General features: G+C 34.9%; 2 protein-coding genes across 5 annotated transcripts in view; both read right to left on the reverse strand.

Annotated features, from left to right (window-relative positions):
- The window catches only part of LOC107042016 (zinc finger CCCH domain-containing protein 18), a 96,688-nt gene extending 95,672 nt beyond the window's left edge, over nt 1–1,016 (reverse strand). For both annotated transcript variants that reach the window (XM_015262879.2, XM_015262878.1), the window contains exon 1: nt 656–1,016. In XM_015262879.2, the coding sequence (XP_015118365.1) occupies nt 656–693 (38 nt within the window). In that variant the 5' untranslated portion in view covers nt 694–1,016. The remainder of the gene's footprint in view (nt 1–655) is intronic.
- Nucleotides 1,017–16,160: 15,144 nt separating this feature from the next.
- Nucleotides 16,161–20,009, reverse strand: part of LOC107042003 (CD151 antigen) — a 28,452-nt gene continuing 24,603 nt past the window's right edge. For all 3 annotated transcript variants that reach the window (XM_015262852.1, XM_015262853.1, XM_015262851.1), the window contains exon 7: nt 16,161–16,576. In XM_015262852.1, the coding sequence (XP_015118338.1) occupies nt 16,529–16,576 (48 nt within the window). In that variant the 3' untranslated portion in view covers nt 16,161–16,528. The remainder of the gene's footprint in view (nt 16,577–20,009) is intronic.

Below are 20,009 nucleotides of genomic sequence, written 5' to 3' on the forward strand. Positions count from 1 at the left end.
AAAAAAAGGTAAGAGAAAAGTTTTCTCCGCTTATTTATGAAGGTCTGGAATATTCCCCATAAATGAACAGTTAATTTGTCATCGACCGAATCTCAAATTTCGCCTAAAAAAATACGCCCATAAATTCTGGCGATTAGTTCCAAGCGAGCCTCTATTATCTAATTATAATTTGTGGGCAGTACAGTTAGTCGCCAACATCAGGAAGCTCAATAGACCCCGCTGGGAGGCCTCAAAATCAAATATCCGATATCGAATACCAGATTTCCTCACTCAACCTTGCTCCAGCTATCACCAACACCTGACTCGGAAAAAAAACCTCAGAATATTATTTCCCTACGCCATTGCGGGGGTGGTACACCCATGGTCTACAGAACCCCATCGAAACGCCCCATTGCTTCCACTGTCTCCAGTTTATCCGTTATCGATCTCGAATTGCCATAGTCTCTCTACATACCCCTCTACGTCAGCTGCACCAATTCGTTGGCGAGTTAATTAATCATACATGCCATAACGGTCATCATATCCATTGGAAAATGTTCAAGTTGCCAAGTCTATTAATTTCTAGCTCATACCCCCATGGACAGAACGAGACCAGTGAACTCATTTAAATATAAAAATAAAACTTAATGAATTTATTATTGATCAAACAACTCACCGGTGCATAAAAGCCGCAGTAGACATAGTATTATCCATGGGGTGATTCCATACGGCCTTGTCCACTGATCCACACGTACCAACGTGTCTCAACCCCCACTTGAGTCACACCATAAATTCGAAACTGATTAATTTCACTCAACAGCACAATTAATAATTCTCCATTGAATTTAATGAATCAATTATAAATTTTTAAAAATTGGCCTACAATTTTTTTCCCTCTTTGTTTATCAATTTAGAGTTGCAAATATTCACTGTCCGAGCGAGTGCACCTATGAACCAGGCAGACTGAAAGCGTCGAGAAGACTGAATACCGGGGACTCGGCACAATGCGCACTCGTACACGCTAGCGGTGATGCCGGTTCGTGGTATACTCCTGCTACTGGTCCGTCTCTTCACTCTTTCGGGGGATCGCGGTGGGCTCGAGCGTTGCTACGATGGTGGGGAGGGTAACGTCATTTTGCCCCTCTGTTCTACGTGCATTCTCCCTTTGTATTGGGGGAAAAAATGGGCAAGACGTCTTCTAATTCAGCTGAATTTTTTGCTACCGAATGAAGACTTTGTAACCGTTCAAAACTAAGTCTCCAAATTTTTGTGTCAGGGTAACTAAATATGATCGAAAAAGTCTAAATATGCGATTTTTAGATGGTGTCTGTATGTGTGTGTATTTTTTTCAATTTTTTTTCGCAATTTTCTTTATAGGAGCTGGATGAAATTTCATGAATTTTTCCATGGATATAGTTAATAGGCTCTATTCATCGACACCAATTAAAGTTGAATTACATATTCATGGAGTTTGTGAAATATTGGTATTTTTTCAAAAATCGATTTTTCGACGCTCAGTCCAAGAATTGTTATCAGAATGAAATGAATCATGGCTTAAAAAATTTGTATTGATAGCCTCTTGATTCTATCAGAATATGATGCGGATCGCATCTATCACTGTTGAGCTATAGCATATAATTTGTGAGATTTTTTTTTCTTCATTTTTTTCATGATAAACTGGAAAAATTAAGTCATATCAATGAAATCATGGCTCAAAAGATTGTTTTGATACTTTCTCGGTGCAGTGCAAAGATGATGAAAACAGCATAACTATTTAATAAGTTGCATAGTAGCAGTATGAAGCTTTAGGTCATATGGAGGTCATATGGGGGTCGAATATGGGTTATATAGGGTAATATAAAAGTTGTACGGGGTCATATGGGGGTTATATCAGGATCGCATGGGGTTATACGGGAGTCATATGGAGGTCATGTGGCAATATGAGGGTCATATGGGTTCATATGGGGTTATATGAAGTGATATGGGTTCATATGAGGTTCATATAGGGGCTGTATGAGGTCATATGGGTGTCGCTATTCAAAACAATAAAAAATAAGAGTAATAAATTTAAAAAATAGGGAATCCAGTCGGAAGCATATTGCTAATGTGTTAGCAACGTAAACTGTACCCGTATACAAAAAATGCGATTATCCACTTGTTTTTATCTTTCGGAGGTGGATGGAGTATTATGAAGGGGCGGTTTATGAAGGGGGAAGGCGGGTAGGGGGGAGTTTGGAGATGATAATGTTTTTTTGTATTTAATAAAATATTTTCAACTTCCCCACCCGAAGGGAGAAATTGATTGCAATGAATCCGAAAATTGAAGTTTATTGTTTATTTATTTTGTTGAATTTTCATGACTTCTCCACGTTTTATGACCCCTAGAAGCATCCTGATACGTTTCCGAAGACATGTATCTGTATATATACATGTCATGTATGTGTGTGCGTACACTGAGAGAAATATTGTCATAACATCACAAAACTAATTTCTTGCATCAAATATCTCATCTCTTGAGGATAAATTTCAGGGTATAAGAATTCCGGATAATGTGTCAAACAATGTCAGATTTTGGTGAAGTGTTCATGACTTGAACATGAACATTTCATGATAAAGTGAGAATTTCTTGCCACAAGAAATCGGGTTTTTTGGTGAATCATGAATCAGAGACTTTCATACTGAATGAATAGAGTTTATACAGAGGAAAACTTCCACATATTAAAAATATTTAACCGTCGTTTACGCTCAATCGCATTGAGTTCGAAGGGAAGCAATATCTTCTTTCCCTTCTGTCAAACTATTCTTGTCTTTGAAGGAATATTAACTCATTTCGAAATAAGACATCATCTTTTCATTCAGTAACTTCCTCCTCAGCCCGAAGAGCACCGATTTTTTGTCTGAAACCTCCCAATAAATTGATCAAATTTGTATGCGATGGTTTTCGCTCAAGAAATGATTTTTGTGATATTATGTAGATTTTTCTCCTAGTGTACGTATGTACGTGTGTGACCAAAAATTTGTCCAACAAAATATTCTCAATAAATCAAGCTATTCATTTTTTTCTTTTTGCAATCGATACGTCTTTATGTACCTTGGAACTGACGAGTTTATGAAAACGATCGCCTCAGCGACGTGTTATTTATTCGCATAAAAGTTGCAAAAAAATTGAAGAAGTGAGTTTTCTTTGAAAATTCAACAATTTTACCTAGAATACTGATGGAATTTGATTTTTTTCTGCGATCTATGTATCTTCTTGTAATTTGATTTTGATCGAATGTTCTTCTTATTCCTTTTTGGTTAATATCCCTCTCAAGAGGAGGAAAGTACCAATTGATCGGATATTGAGCAGAATCATCTTCTTAGTTTTTTTTAGATATCAGAATGAAACTTCCATAATTTGCATTTTTCTTTCTAATAAACGGATGAAAGGGAATGAAGTCATTGGTTCGACCCATTAAACCAGTCGATTTTTTTCTCAGTTTATATTAGGCTTCCGTTGTAGTGTTTTTCTGAGTTTCCCATTTCTGAACAAACTACTGTAAAAAAAAAGTTAGCCAAGAACGCAATTTTTTATTATTCAATAAAATAATTTAATCAGATTCAAGAATGATTTTATTTAAACAAATCAGATGTTAAAACATGTGGTCAAATAAAAAAGACCCCAAGCGTGACGCTCTTCCAATAGTTTCGAAATTGATGCAATTGAAATCAATAAAAAAATTATGTGGAATATCGAAGAGAGAGAAACAACTTGGCGCACGTCTGGAAACTGGATCTCTTCAGGTACACAAAATAATTCTTGTTTCTGGGATTAGTCGTATAATTTTTGTTCTTTCAATTTCAATTTGTGCCATATCAAACCCATCGGAGCCCTTATCTCCTGATGAGGAAGGGGATTTGATGAGATTTTATTTCATTGGAAGTTTGGTGGGAGTTTATGGGGTGATTGGAATGGAAGTGGTGGGCGTCAACGAATAGTGACTTCATTTCAATCAATGTTGGAGTTATTTGGAGGATTATATTATTTTGATCATAAAATGATTCAACTACATTATAAAGTAACCAAGTGCCATCCATATAGTTACGTACTGGCCGCACTATGAATTAGACGATTTTCCAGCGGCTTGCCGCAGTGGGTAAGTTCGTTGCCTCACATGCGAATTCAAATCCCAGCCGGGTAGAATGGTGCGATCTAACCATTTTAAAGTCTTGATCATCATCGCAGTATACCCTAACCGGGTCGAAGCGATGTAAAATGAGGATAAAAAAAAATTGAATGATTCTTACTCAACAAACTCTTTAATTAAATTGCGTGAAAAAGAAGTTGAAACAAGCAGGGGTTTGAGCCTACGCGACAGAAGGCATGTGACCGCTACTTTTTGCGTTATTAGTCTCTTTCTTTTCTCAAGTTATCGTGCTTACAAAAATGAAAAAATTTTAAAAACGTAAAAACGAGAATATCTCAGAAACTTTGTATGTACGGATATATATATATATATATATATATATATATATATATTTTTTTTTTGATTGATCCATATAGTGGCTGCCGAGACGAGTATTTAAAAAAAAATTGGAATCGTCAAGTAGTTCATGAGATATTTGAAGAAATATATTTACACAAAAGGTTGGATATCTCAGCAACCGGTCGGGCGATTGCGCCCATCCAAAATATCAACCTTTAGTATTATGAGAGCTAGAACCATACCAAATTTCAATTTGCCATCTTTTTTTCTCAAGTTATCGTACGTACAAGATTTTTCATGAAAAACGGAAAAACGTCAATATCTCAAAACTGTGTATTGAAGAGTCTATATATTTTGATTGACCTGCATAGAGACCATCGAGATGAGTATTTGGAAAAAAAAATTGAAATCGGTGCAATAGTTTTTGAGATAGTAAAAAAAAAAAAGAAATTTACACAAGTTGTTATATCTCAGGAACAACTGGACCGATCGGGCTGAAACAGCGCGCCGAAGTTGGGCTCAATAATAGCTACAATCAGCCAAAATTTCAGATCTTTATCTACAAATTTCGCCGTATTTACATTGAACTGAAAAATTAATCACCATAAACCCAAGTTGTCGGATACATACATACAGACATGACCCTAAAAATATAATTTCTGCACGTTTCAACATTCTAGACCATTTGTAATCAAAATTAGATAATCAAAAAATCGGTCAAAAACAAGCCTTCCATTGGGAAGCGAAGAACACTAATAGAATAACAATTAATCTCACGTACGTTTATTACGAATTGCAGTTTCCGTCTACATTCTCGTAAGGCAAACAATATCCATATTTAATTGTAACTTTAATTGCATCTGATATGTGAATTACCTTAAATAATAGCCCCTCAGTGAACTACTCTTAAACACCGATAAATTCTGAAATAGCTGAAAGTTCCTCGAAACACGGAATATCTCTCTGGCTCACTATACTAGAAAGACCCAGAGGCTCTGTACACTAGATCTAGCAGTGTCTCGCCCTTTCGCCCGCTGTTCTGTTGGTGTTTCACCTGTGCCTTTCTACCCTCCCCCTCCCCTTCCACCTTCTGCCGTCCTCTCGTCACTCTTCAGACTCCACAGACCGGAACTGCAATAATGGCCCGTACTGATCGTTCATTTCGCGAACGGTACATCGATACAATGCTTTGGGAGTGAAGAATGAATTATTGGAAAGTCGTGTGTGCTTCAGGTAAACTGCTACAGAGTTGAGCTTTGGAGCCACTCCACTCTCCACGAGAGGCCATTGTTTGCTCATTTTTTTCAGTCTTCGGTACTTCCTCCTCGGTTTTTTTTCTCTTCGTGTTTTCACGGATGTTATGGGAATGAGTATTTTTTGGCATTAAAGTAGCTCTACCCCTACGGCTGAAGTCATTGAGTCTATTTCACGAAAAATACATTCTAAAAATCAGTATTTCTAGCTCTAAATTATTAAAATAAATCATAGAGGTCATGAGCATAAGTATTATCTTATATCATTTTTTTAAAAATAAAGTGCACATAAGCAGTTTTTCAATTGACTAGCTTGCAAATAACTGTGGCAACACCGTACGATCATATGGGAAGTTGGAGACGAGCGGAGCGGGCGCCATCACATGGTCACTGTTGTCATGTCTATTCCTGTTGCCAGTATTATTAATAATAAAAAAAACTAAACGATAAATCGTTATCCAACAGGTGCCAATATTTTTTATTATTTTTTCTCGTTTTTAGGAAAAAAAATTAGATTTTAAGCTTTGTTTTAACCGGAGTTGTGGTAAATTCAGCGTTTTTCACATAAGACCCTGTGTTAAATAATGGATTTTCAACATTTCCTTTTAGGAAAACTTGAACGACAATTAAATGAGGAAAAAAATTACGATTCCGAATCACACCGAGTTCTTAGGCGATTTGTTGTAGTTTTTAAAAATCTTTGAATTGAAATATAACCCCAAAAGGGTAGAGCTATACTTTAACCTTACTGATGCGAGTGTAGCGCTTGAATTTACGACGCGAGGGTGAAGCAGACCCTCACTCAAGGTTGACTCATCAACGATCCACGCCCTATTCCTGATTCGCTGGGTGAGTGATCCTTCCGTTATTGAGTTTCATGTCCTTTCTCATTTTACCTTGAAATAACATCTTTTTGTTGTCCATTGTACTAATGGAAATTTTATGAAATTTCATCGGTGGTCGTATATCATTTTTGATGGTTGTTACTTTGAAATCGGGTTGAGATGGAATTGACGAGGACGTTTATGATTTATGATCATAATTCGAGAAGATGAAGTTCTTTCTAAAGGTAATGGAGATGTGACTTTCGATTGAGATATGATTTTTTGAAGATGACGGTGGTATAGTACAATTGAGGATCGCATTGAGACGTATGAGGATTTGTTTAATGATTCATCTTTTGCAACTCTGGACTTCACTTTACATCATGTAATTTTTTTCAGTGGAGAAATGTTTCGAGAATACAATATTATGTCTACTTATATTTTTGTTCCTTTGATCTAGTCATTCATCTTTATGCAGTAGAATTAAATTTCAAATTTTCACTGTTTTTTCAACAAATTGAAACCCCTTTCAATTGAAGGATCTTTTCAATTTTGATATCAAGATGCTGTTAATCGATCTTCCGAGCGCAGTACGTTAACGCCGATTTCGTTCATTTTTTTGAAAATCTTTTTTGTAATAACTAAATGAAATAAACAATTTTTTAATCCTAGATTGGTCACCCTATGAGGCAAACCCCGCCGCGCGTCAATTTTCTTTAATTATAATAGACGGACTAACCGGAAAAATTAAAAATTGCAGGCGGCTGTATCTTTGATACAGCTGTAATTGTACGTGGATACCATGGTATTTCTTTCTTTCCCGAATTTCCTAGAAACTCCTTGAATTTTCGCGAATTTTCTAGAAACTCCCGGAATTTCCTCGAAATTTCTAGAAAATCCGTGAATTTTTTCGAAATTTCAAGAAACCTCTCGAATTGCCTCGAAATGTCTAGAATTTTCTAGAATTTCGATAGATGGTGCTGCGCATAAAGACTGTTTCCCAAAATGACCCCCATATTGAAACCATAGACGTATCCACGTAACAAAAATGACTTTGTCAATTGAAGTCTCTAAAAAATCATAGCAATTTTTAGACCAACATATTTCCCAAAATTCCTAAAGAAACATTATTTTGGACAGATGAATTATTTTTTTCCATGTTAAATGAAATTGCCCATGACGCGATGTTGCCGGAAACTCGTTCAACGCGCCCGGGCAGTGTAGAGTGGCAACGCTGGAGCCTAAATAACACGGCGGGGAATCCCCGCGGCGGTGACCAAGTCGCAGGGTCGAGTTTGGTGACCAGACTAGGGTTAATGATTCATCTTTTGCAACTCTGTTTCGAGTTCATTTCAAATCATGTAATTTTCTCCAGTGGAGAAATGTTTCGAAAATCCGATATTATGTCCACTTATATTTTCGTTTCTTTGATCCAGTTATTCATCTTTATGCAGTAGAATTAAATTTCAAATTTTCATTGTTTTTTCAACAAATTGAAAATCTTTTCCATTGAAGGATCTTTTGAATTTCGATGTCAAGATGTAGTTAATCAATCTTCCGAGCGCAGGATGTTAACACTGATTTCGTTGATTTTTTCGAAAATCTTTTTTGTCATAACCGGATATGAAATAAACAATTTTTAAAAATCGGACTCACCTTTCACAACTTCACTATGGCTTCAATCATTTTTCCTCGACATCCAAGGTGAAATTACCCATTGGTGCGGCAACTCAATCATGAAGTTGTGAAGCGGGATAAATTGACATCCTTTTTATACCTGTTGTTTGTAGATATATTTGGAATACGGACATTCACATAAATATACACTGTTAGAAATTTCTTGAAATTTCAGTCACAGCGTCATCTTTTTTTTTATCGTTATTTTATATCGCTTCGACCCGGTTAGGGTATACTGCGATGATGATAAAAACTTTAAATGGTTAGATCGCACCATTCTACGCAGCCGGGATTTGAACTCGAACCTTTCGCATGTGAGGCAACGAACTTACCCACTGCGCCAAGCCACCGGGCACAGCGTCATCTGAATTTTTGATGTTGTGAGGTTGAATTCCACTTCAATTGAAAGCGTTCCCTAAATTTCTCATTCATCTTAAAAATTCAAGAAAATTAGATTTTTCATGTTAAACAATCGTTGAGTTTTCAACGAAAGCTTGAATATTCACACTCATCGTGGAAATTGAACATCACATACAATTCAATTTTCAATAGATTGAGAATTCAGAAAAGTTGTCTGAATTTTCAAAATTTTCAAGGTTTTTCAGTGCCGAATGGACCTGAAAACCGATATTTACTTGAATATTCAAGAAATTAACTGATTCGTCAATGAAGAATCTACAGAAATACACAGAAATTTCATGTAACTTTGTTATTGTCAAAAATTTCAAGTTTTTTTACTCGAAATTTCAGGAGTAATTTTCTAACAGCGTATAAAAAGTTTTCTTTCCGATAAAAATTCAAGAATTAAAAATGAAATGTCTTTTAATGAAATCTTCTAAATCTCATTATTCCCCAGATATCTTGAGAATATTTGGCACTCATGTCTTCAATTTTACTGAAAAATTATCCCTCCCCTCGTGAGAAAGAAAAAAGGAAAATCAAAATAAAAGAATACAATAGGAAACAAATTATAAGTATGCATGTGTGCCCCAAAAAGAAAATCATACCATTCCTTTCAATTTTATCCATATCCATTCATTCACTATTTTCCATTCATTTCCTTTCTATTTTTATCCACTGCACATTATGTTTCTCTAGATGCTAGAGTATTTAACCACATTTTCTTCATCATTGTAGTTATTATATATGTGAGTAGACGACTCCATTTCTCGTATTCCTATCTCTCGCAGGCCGGAACTTCCCTATGTGCTTCACCATTACAGAATGCTCCACTTTCTGAGTGGAGAGACGTTTCTTCCAACCTGCTCAACCGAGATCTTTTTTTCGCTGTTTTCCTCCTGCAAAGTGAGCAGCGCACTCGACTGCATGTGAATTCTCGGGTTTGCGTTTTTCAGCTGTTTTTTTGTATCCAGCGGAAGAAGTATTGGACATCATATCTCATCAATTTGTGAATCACCTCACATATGGAATAATCCAAGAGAAAAAGCTAGGGGCATTTTTCTGAGAAGTTCTATCTCGGAATTCACTTTTATTTTTCCGATTTTTATTGATAATTCGGAGGATTTTCGGCGCAGTTTTTAAAATAGTAATAGTCTTTAATAGAAATAACAATAAGTGTTTGATTGAAAAACATCGATAGAAACAATTCCACTTTCTATTCTCATTTATACTTTTCATCATAGTTACAAATGAATAATTTGTTCATTTATCAATAAATGACCGACCAATCCAAAAACTGACCAAATCACCGAGTTGACCTGGGACCAAATTTTTCGACTCGGATTTCTGCGTTGATCGGTATGTAGTTTTGTTCAATTGTTCGTTTGGCCTATTTTTGACCGAAAATGATAGATGAAAAACAATTTGTTTATAAATAAATAAGCAGAGGTTCGAGCCTATCCAACAGAAGGCGTGTGACCGTTACTTTTTGCGTGATTAGTCTCTTTCTTTTTTTTATTTCTACCAATTCCATTGGTAGTAAGCTTCCGAACGAGCTTCCGAATGGATTCGTAGTAATTCCCTATCCTTGTGACAGGCATACGACCGTAACCACATGCTACATGGTGTCTACATGAAAATATTTAACCTTTTAATGAAATAAATTTATACAAAAGGTTTAATATCTCCGAAACTGCTAGGCTGGTGAAACCTATCCAAAATACCAACCTTTACGATAGTAAGAGCTAGGATCATACCAAATTTCAACGTGCTATCTTCATTTTTACTCAAGTTGTCGTACGTACAAAATTTTTCACGAAAAAACGGAAAACGGCAATATCTTCAAACTTTGTATTGAAGGATATATATATATATTTTTTTTTTGATTGATGTAGATAGAGCCTTCGAGACGAGTATTTTGAAAAATTGTAATCAGTGCCGTAGTTCTTGAGATTTTGAGGACAAACGAAATTTAAATAAGTTCTTACATCTTCTTTGAACAAGTTCTTATAGAAACAGCGCGCCACAGTTAAGCTCAATCATAGCTACAATGAGTCAAAATTTCAGATTTTTATCTAGAGATTTCACTGTATTTTTTAAAAATTAATCACCAAAAACCTAAGATGTCACATGTACATAATACACGCAGACATGATCCTAAAAACATCATTTCTTAACGGTTCATAAGATTCGAGACCATTTATAATCAAAATTAGAAAATCGAAAAATCGGTCCATTGGGAAGGAAAATCAATTTATTCGTAAATGATAAAATGACAAAATCGTGTATACTTCAGGATGGAAACTAGAATTGTTAGGGATTCTGCGCTGACACAGTGCAGTTTAGATTTCCAGCCATTGTTGAACTTTTTATAGTTTTAACATCTTCGAAAATAGTACATTAGAGCACAACGGCACAAATTTCGCTTTCAACGAATGTGAAGCTTACAGGCCGAGCGGCAGGCGAGGTTGTACTCACATTCATTGAGAACGAAGTTTATGCCTTTATATCACTCCATGCAGAACTCAAGCTTAAACCACGGGATGGTATAAAATTCTTATCTTATGTTAACTTTGCGCACGCCGGGATGAAAAGATCTTTCTAAGTTTAAGTATTGAAAATTTTTCGAAGCACGGTTAAAAATTTTTGTCTGAATTTTCCAGCATACTTTTTGGAAATTTTTATCGAATTGAATTATCACTGAAATTTCAAGGAATTTCGTCATTGAAAATTCAGAATTTCGTGGAAAAATCAAAGAGAACTATAAATTTCAGTTCCTTTTTTCCCTGAAAATGAATAGAAAACCAGAAAATTGCGATAAATATATTCTTGAATTTTCAAGGCTGACACTGAATTCGATTTATGAGGAAAAATCATGAAATTTCAGATTTCATTGAAAATTCAATGGAATTTGGCACTGAATATACGTACTAGATTGGAAATTCAAATAAATGAAGGAATTCTCGTCTTTATGCTGCTTAAAATTCTGGAATTTTACTGAATTTTCAGTGAAACCTCAAATTTCATAATTTTTTTCCCCCTAAATCGCACGAAATTTCATTTTTTTCTAACATTGCACATAAAGAACATGGAAGTAATTGCATTTTTATTGGTATTTGTCCACGGATTTTTACTGGGTGGACCAAAGTGGTTGTAAAACTATGTTAGATCAAAAACCGACGGAGATTGTCGGTTTTGGGCCGCGGTATGCAATTTTCACGTCTTTAACCGACCATCACTGGATGAATCAGGCCAAAAACCGACCCAATTCCTCGACTCGGGATTACATTTCCATTCCGTCGCCAGATTATTCTTTTTGGTTTGTAATTTTCACTCATATCTTTGGGATAATTTCCCTTATAATGTACAAGTCTATTTCAATTTTGTAGAAATTTTCAACAGTGTACACTTCTTCGTGTAGCATTTTTTCTATTACTGTTTTATTCATATTTGAGTTACGTAGAGGAGTGCGGGACAATACGAAACTGCGAAGTACACATGAAACGCAGTTTCATTTTATTTCTCTTCTATTGTCGGGCTGTAAAGTATACACTGTGAAAATTTTCTTGAAATTTCAGTCACAGCATCATCTGAATTTTCGATGTAGTAAGGTTGAATTAAATTTCAAATGAAAGCGTTCACTAAATTTCTCATTCATCTTGAAAATTTAAGAAAATTGGATTTTTCATGTTAAACAATTATTGATTTTTCAATGAAAGCCTGAATTTTCAAACTCATCGTGAAAATTGAACATCACATAAAATTCAATTTTCAATAGATTGAAAATTCAGAAAAGTGGTTGCCTGAATTTTCAAAATTTTAAAGGTTTTTCAGTGCCGTGTGGACCTGAAAATCGAGAATTACTTGAATATTCAAGAAATTAACTGATTCGTCAATACATAAATATACATTGTTATGTAAAGAATTCCTTCAGAATCATTCTTCATTCTGAATGAATTTTGTGCGTCGTATACCGGATGGAAGGAGCTGAAATGCTGAATTTTGATCCAATAAATACAAATCCTTGAAACACATGGACTTGCACGTGTGTCCAAGAAGTGCAAGATCAGCACCTCCAGCATGAGAATCGTGCCTCGTACGTCGCAACTAAAATCTCCAAAGGCAGTGACGGCCGTGGAGTCATAACGAGTATTTCCCCTCCTGATTCCTTCACTCTTGCCATAACTCCAATAAAATCTAGCCGACGTCTAAATCCATCCCTTTCAAGATCTCTCAAAATCTATAATACGAAGGTTTTGGACCGGTAAACTGCGCTAAATAATTTGCGGAACCATAGCCTAGTGAGTGTTGTGATCCATGGACAACTATGCCCATCTTCATAGTTCATGGATAATTAGTAAAACATAGTGAGCGAGGACTCAGTAACATTCCTGTTTCAAAATTAGCTATCTGAACAATCATAACTCAAGATCATATTAAAACGCTAATTAACTGTGATTCAATATAATTGTGTGGGATTTGTGAAATTCAAAGGTTGAGGTTTTAAACATTAGAGATATTCTCAACCTCTGTGGCACAACTGGCTTGAAAATAGGACACGATTTGGATTACAAGTTGAACAGAGACACTTACTCAGCGGAGAAATTGGTAAATAAATAGACAACAATTGTTCGAGTGAGCCCATTTAATAATATTCGAATCTTATCATTATCAAAAATTGAAATCGTCTATCTTCATTCCTAAAACTCCGAAATAAATTAAATCAAAACAAATTTCAACGTAACAGTGATTCTCATGCTGGAGCGATTTAGCCATTAATCTATAACTATATTCGCGATTTGATCACTGTGAAATTCATCTAATATTATACTAATCATTGCTCGTGTAAAACAGCTAATTGTACAAGGGAATTGAAAAAATATAATTTAAAAAGGGGACAATTTGTTTAGTCATTTCGGTGCATCTCAATTTTCCTGCAATCAATTATTGTAAACTTGAAGAAGAACTTAGAAACATAGCTACGATGGTGGGATACTTTAGGTTTTAAAGGTAAGGATCCAAAACAAAATTTACAATGGAAGCTGCCCGACGCAAGTCGTAAGTCGTCGCCAGTAGCATCCATAAAACGTGGATAGCCGGACTCTCGTCCAGTTATCACAACATACTTTGTCGTTGTTAAAAATTTCAAGCTTTTTCACTTGAACTTTCAAGAGTAATTTTCGAATAGTTTCGGCCCCTGGTGCGGAATTTCCCGATCATACAACGTATCTGAACATCGGTGTTACTTCATTATTTCCTCAAAATTATATTGTAGAAATATCAAATAATCATAGGAAGGATAAATTGAATACGTTTTGCTATTATTTGACACAAGAACAATTTGAGGAGTTTCGGTTCAGGGGCCTATACTTTTTAATCCGATAGTAATCATTCAATTGGTGGGGAACACAAGGGGGAATGGGTTTTATCAGGTTAATCGATGCTATCAGGAAAACATTAGGAAATTATGGGCCAATATTTGTCCAAGGTATTCCAATATTCGTAGTTCATTGGCGCTTAAAACGCAGGAATTGAATTGGCGTTCAATGTTCATACAAATTCATGGGCTTGATGATGAAAATGGGTGAGAGTCGCAGATGTGAGACACTGAGAAAGTTGGAGGGAGGTATCATAGAATTTCAACTGTCGGGAAATCAATACTTTGGAGTGTTCGATGGGAATCCAACTTCTCGGGGTTGGGTGCAACATCTCACGGAAATCTGGTCAAGTGCAAGGGATGGGGGAGTCGATCAGCAAATGGACTTTGGTTTCATACCCGCATTTCGATTCAGTGAGATGAGTTGAGACGGGCTATGTAAATTGGGAGTTTTCGTCTCATTATGTTAAGTACTGAATCATTTGGGCGGACAGGAAATTCTGCAGAATGATAGAAATATAAATTTTCTTCTGAATTATTCATTAATATTTATGACAGAATATTATGAAAGTTTTAAGACATCTTGAGGAATTCAAATGAGAAAAAAGAAGACAGGAGAAAAGTGTTCGTGTTTTTTTGGAGTTAAGGATAAAAAATTGAAGATAGTCCCCTGCTACTGTTTGTTCACTCCGTTGACAAACTTGTTCTGAAAAGAAGTGAGTAACGGAGACTTAACGAACAATAACTAAACTCGAACGTAAATTGGTAAATAAAAAAGATTTCTTTTATTTTTGCAATGCGTTATTTTTATTCATAATTAGCAGGTCCCCCGCACGGCGATGCCCGGGATTTTTCTCTTATTAAAATTTTTCCCGTACTAAAGGGAATTTTTTCTCTTTTTTAAAATTTCCATTCAACCATATAATTTCTTACTGATCGATTCGTTTTATTTTTTCTTTCAAATTTCTGGAAAACCTTATATATTCCTTTGCAGAAAAGATGCGATTTTTCCGGAAGGATCTAGAATTTTGTCGATAGTTCTGAACGTTCCTACATTGCATACTGGAGTATATAATACAGTGCAATTTTTTTTGTTTCAATATTTTTTGAAGAGCATTCTGAAAATTTTCAGGAAGTTCAATTTATATACATTTATATTATATTATATACATTTATATTATATTATATACATTTATATTTGAATTTAGCGTAATAATTTACAGGCCATGGTAAAATGTGGACCCTAAGCTAATTAACAGTGAAAATCTCACTGAAATTCATTCAGTCATTTTTACTTGCATCGTGAACCAAAAAAGACAACAGATTTACTATATGTAAGAAAAGGGACCTTCTGCAAAACAAATACAATGTTGTTCTGATGATTATTCTCGAATAATTTAGAAGAAATATTATAAAAGTTTTGAGAGGTCTTGAAAAAATTTGTTGAGAATGGAGTAGGAGAGAGAATTTTTTTTATTATTAAGCAGTATACAATGAAAAATCAGGGATGATTCTGTTACTAATGTAAAAAAAGAAAAGGGCAAAACCTTTACTAAAATCCTAACTTTTGAAAGAACACAGATTCTAAAATTAAAACGATCAAAATGATTTGTACCTTCTTTCCAATTAACGCACCTGTAATTTGTAACTCATGCAGTATTTAAAAAAAATTGAAATAACATTCCAGATAAAATCTAAAAACATGAACGAATAGAAATCTCACTAAATATTGTCTACCTCCCATTCTCGAAATGAAAAATAATGAAGTTTTATGATTCCTAAAATTAACAATTACTAAAATTACAGTGTGCAAAGTTTTTCCGATATTGGGAAAGGTAAATATTCATCTGGGTGAGGTGCGCATAATATTTTATATCTTTTGTTTCTCAAGCATCCCCCGGACTGCAATATCGACTTTGGACCACAGCCCCAGACAGGCGCAGCACTGGCACACACACGGTTACCACACTTGGACACTGAGGAAAACTCCCTGGAGGGAAAATACAGGCACTGGCCAATCACCCGTAGGGCTTTCTATAGAGCGCCGCAAAACGTTTTTACCCTAGAAAAAAGGTTTTTCTTGCAACAAAGACTCTCATTTCAGTTGTTTAAAACTCCAGCGAAAATTGCGTTCCCATCCACAACGAAGAAATTCAATCGGATTTAATTACTTGCACTGAGACACTTAAAAAATTTAATAACGTATATTTCAATGCACACAGTTACCATGAAAAAAACCTAGTGATTATGATCGAAAAATGTAGTATTTCCTCATACAAAAAATAATATCATTTTTTCTACATCTTGAGTAGGCAACTTATCGTAATATTGAATACATAAAATAATTTGATGGTACACACTAGAGAGATTCTTATTAACATATGCAATCAGTTATAATTCCTCAATTATACGTTATGGATGATTATAATGGGGATTTCAATGACGTTAAATAGTGCAAAACGGTTTCATATTTTTTTCTCACGTGACATTTTGATGTATTAACGCTTCAAGGAAATTCTCGCACGTTCCTTAAAGTACGTAGAACTCTCTCCGTCATTCGATCTTCCGGAAAAGTGCGCAGGAGAATATCATGCCGAATAACTGTAAAGAAATTGAAAATTAATCATTCGTTCTTATTGGATTGATTAAGTAGAAAAATGATAAACAAGCCATTTTGAAAGAAAATGTCAGATTTTTTATTTGTAACTGATTGAATTTCAAAAGGCAAGGTCTGACATTAATTAAGAATGAAATTTCCCAACTAATACGTGAATGTACTATACAGCTTACAGATTTTAAAAGGAAAAAATCAACTTTTTGGGGATAATTCATTTTCACAAATTTGAAATTGCAAATGTTTAAGAATACGACCTTTATTAATAATTTAAAAGCAATCAATATTTTCTATCCTAAAAATTTTTTTTTCCCCCAATCAAAAGTAATTTGTCGATTCAGGATTTTATCTGAAATCGATTCCATAGAAGAAAACAAAAATCCGGAAAGTTCCAACAATTTACATTGGTAATTTAAGCATAAAGTAATTTGAATGGTGCGCATCGTTAAGGTACTTCTTCAGGCATTCAAAAATGGTAAAACTATGTCCAAAATTTCAATTATTTCATTCACATAATTTTTAAGATATGCATTGTCAAACATATTGAGTTTTTGTGTTTTTTCAATTTTTGACGATGCATATCTCGAACATGGCTCAGACGAAATGATCGAAATTTTGAAAATCGTTTTTGAATGTGTTAAACAACATATGACCCGAATTTTGAGTCTCCTAACACATTGTAAATTTTTCATTATATACAAGAGACTTGGGAAGTATCTTAATGGATTTTTACAATCTTGATGGGCCATTTTCTCAAAACGCCAGAATGGCCGAAGGCGGCGCTCACCCATATTAAAGATGTTTTGGCCCCTTTGAGTTAATTTTCACGTTTTTTGTAGATTTCAGGCAAACTATCGATCGGATTGACGCGAAAAAATATATCGTTTTTGCGTCTCATCATTATTCAATTACTCACAAAGTTCCATTACTGTGCAACTATTTTTCTGGGTTTTTTCGAAACTATTCGAAATATTTACAAAAGTTTGGGAAAAATGCAGTAAAATGGTTGCACAGTGATGAAACTTCGTGAATTATTAAATAATAATAAACCGTATAACCGGTATATTTTTTCACTTCAATCCGATCGATAGTTTATCAGAAATCTATAAAAAACGTGAAAATTGGCTGAAAGGGGTCAGAACATCCTTAAAGCATTGAAGCATAAAAAGCATTAAACGTACAACCCCCATTCGACCCGTTTGTACCTCTGATCAATGTTAAATTCTTGTGGGAAATTGGCTCATTTAAATGACAGATTTGAGAATTAAAAATTTCCAAAACTATACAGTGACCCATTGGAAACAGTACAGGTTATTTGGATAGGCTTCCTATTGAACGAGGCGTTCCACTTCCCGATCCGAAGGGAGAAAGTTATTTACTTATTTTTCTCTTTTGAATAACTTTTTGTGTTTTTCCGATTTGTTCCCTACCCATCCCCCAAACCCCTGTATTGCATTCGTCGAAGGCTGACGGAAACCCTGAATAAGGAACTTGCATGGCTTTATTTCAATGTTTTAATTTCAACTAGGGGGCTACGCCCCCTGCTCGCTCCGCTCGGCGACCCCCATATGACCCCCATGATCCTTATTCTGACCCTCACGAACCTTAATGTGACCCTTGTGAATTAATGTGACCCTCGCGACCTTTATTTTGACCCTTGTGACCCTTAATCTGACCCTCGCAACCGTTATTTTGACCCTCATGACCTTTATTCTGACCCTCGTGGCCTTTATTTTGACTCTCATGACCTTAATTTGACCCTCGTGACCCTCATTTTGACCCTCATGAGCCTGATGCTGATCCTTGTGGCTCTTATTTTGACCCTCATGACCCTTATTTTGACCTTAATTTTAGAGTCTTGATTTTCAGAACCAAATTTTTATCACCAGAAGTCGATTTGGATTTTTATTATACAGAGAGATACTCTGATAGCCGACTTTGCAGCCAATCTCACAGTAAAACAAGGTAGAGTACGGCGTACAGTATTTCGTGCTCTTAGCTGTGCTGTTTCAATAATGCGGTCACTGCATGCAGCGATACTAATGCTACCGTGTATGTTGAGTCGATATTGTAGGTCGTTCATTATCCCGACCGTTAACTGGTGATAGCACGGTAACAATACTATCACTGAACTGCGTATCACAGCACGCGTACCGTTATTGTACTGCTACGTGAGCATCACTATTGTGTCATGATCATAACTGAACTTGGCTATCGGGGAAGTTGAAAACCTCAATAGATAATTTCTCAATCATAAACTCTTCAAATATCGATCATTGCATAATAATTAATTATCAAAAATTAAATATTTCCTGTCAATCGATATATTGTTGAATTTTGAATTCTGTTGAAAAATATTAAATGCTTCGATTTTACCATCAAAATGGCAACTGCGATTCCTGCAGCTCCGATGATCTTCGTATGCATCTCCAGATTCTTCTCGACAGTGGTTAGACACCCATTCAAATAAGTATTTGATTGATTTGGAGTTTCTGGCGTTGCATTGCAGTGGAAATACTAAAAAAAAATATATATTTTTCGGTTAATTTATCGAAGATTTTTTTATCATTCTGTGATAATCATGAAAGCTAGTGAATCGACTGTGCTCTGCATCAGCGCATGACATTATCGACGTTCAAGCTCATCATCCTATTTACTAAAGATGAAAGAAACGTGAAGTTGTTTTATATCGAAATATCTCGAAACTGCCTGACCGCTAATCGTCAATTCTTATTGGTCAATGAGTCACGTGAAGTAGTCGCTGAAAAAAAACCTCGGTATTTTCAAATTCTTCAAATGCCAACAATTTTTTCTGCGTCATATTTTTCATTTTTTCATGTGTAAAATTGATCTTTATATCAAAACATATCTAAATTGCCTAATTGTTGATCGTGAGAAAAAAAAGCAGTATTTCTAAATTTTTTTNATCGAAATATCTCGAAACTGCCTGACCGCTAATCGTCAATTCTTATTGGTCAATGAGTCACGTGAAGTAGTCGCTGAAAAAAAACCTCGGTATTTTCAAATTCTTCAAATGCCAACAATTTTTTCTGCGTCATATTTTTCATTTTTTCATGTGTAAAATTGATCTTTATATCAAAACATATCTAAATTGCCTAATTGTTGATCGTGAGAAAAAAAAACAGTATTTCTAAATTTTTTTCACTCACAAATTATTCTTCACTTCCCAAATTTTAATTTTTTCATATTTATCACACGCTAAAATGATCAATTCTTGCTTTTCAGATTTTCATACGTAAATTCTAAATTCTACAAAATTCACGAAAATTCCNATTGTGTCATGATCATAACTGAACTTGGCTATCGGGGAAGTTGAAAACCTCAATAGATAATTTCTCAATCATAAACTCTTCAAATATCGATCATTGCATAATAATTAATTATCAAAAATTAAATATT

The sequence above is a fragment of the Diachasma alloeum genome, unplaced genomic scaffold, assembly GCF_001412515.2.
Source record: "Diachasma alloeum isolate Michigan unplaced genomic scaffold, Dall2.0 Dall_scaffold_00401, whole genome shotgun sequence".
NCBI lineage: Eukaryota > Metazoa > Arthropoda > Insecta > Hymenoptera > Braconidae > Diachasma > Diachasma alloeum.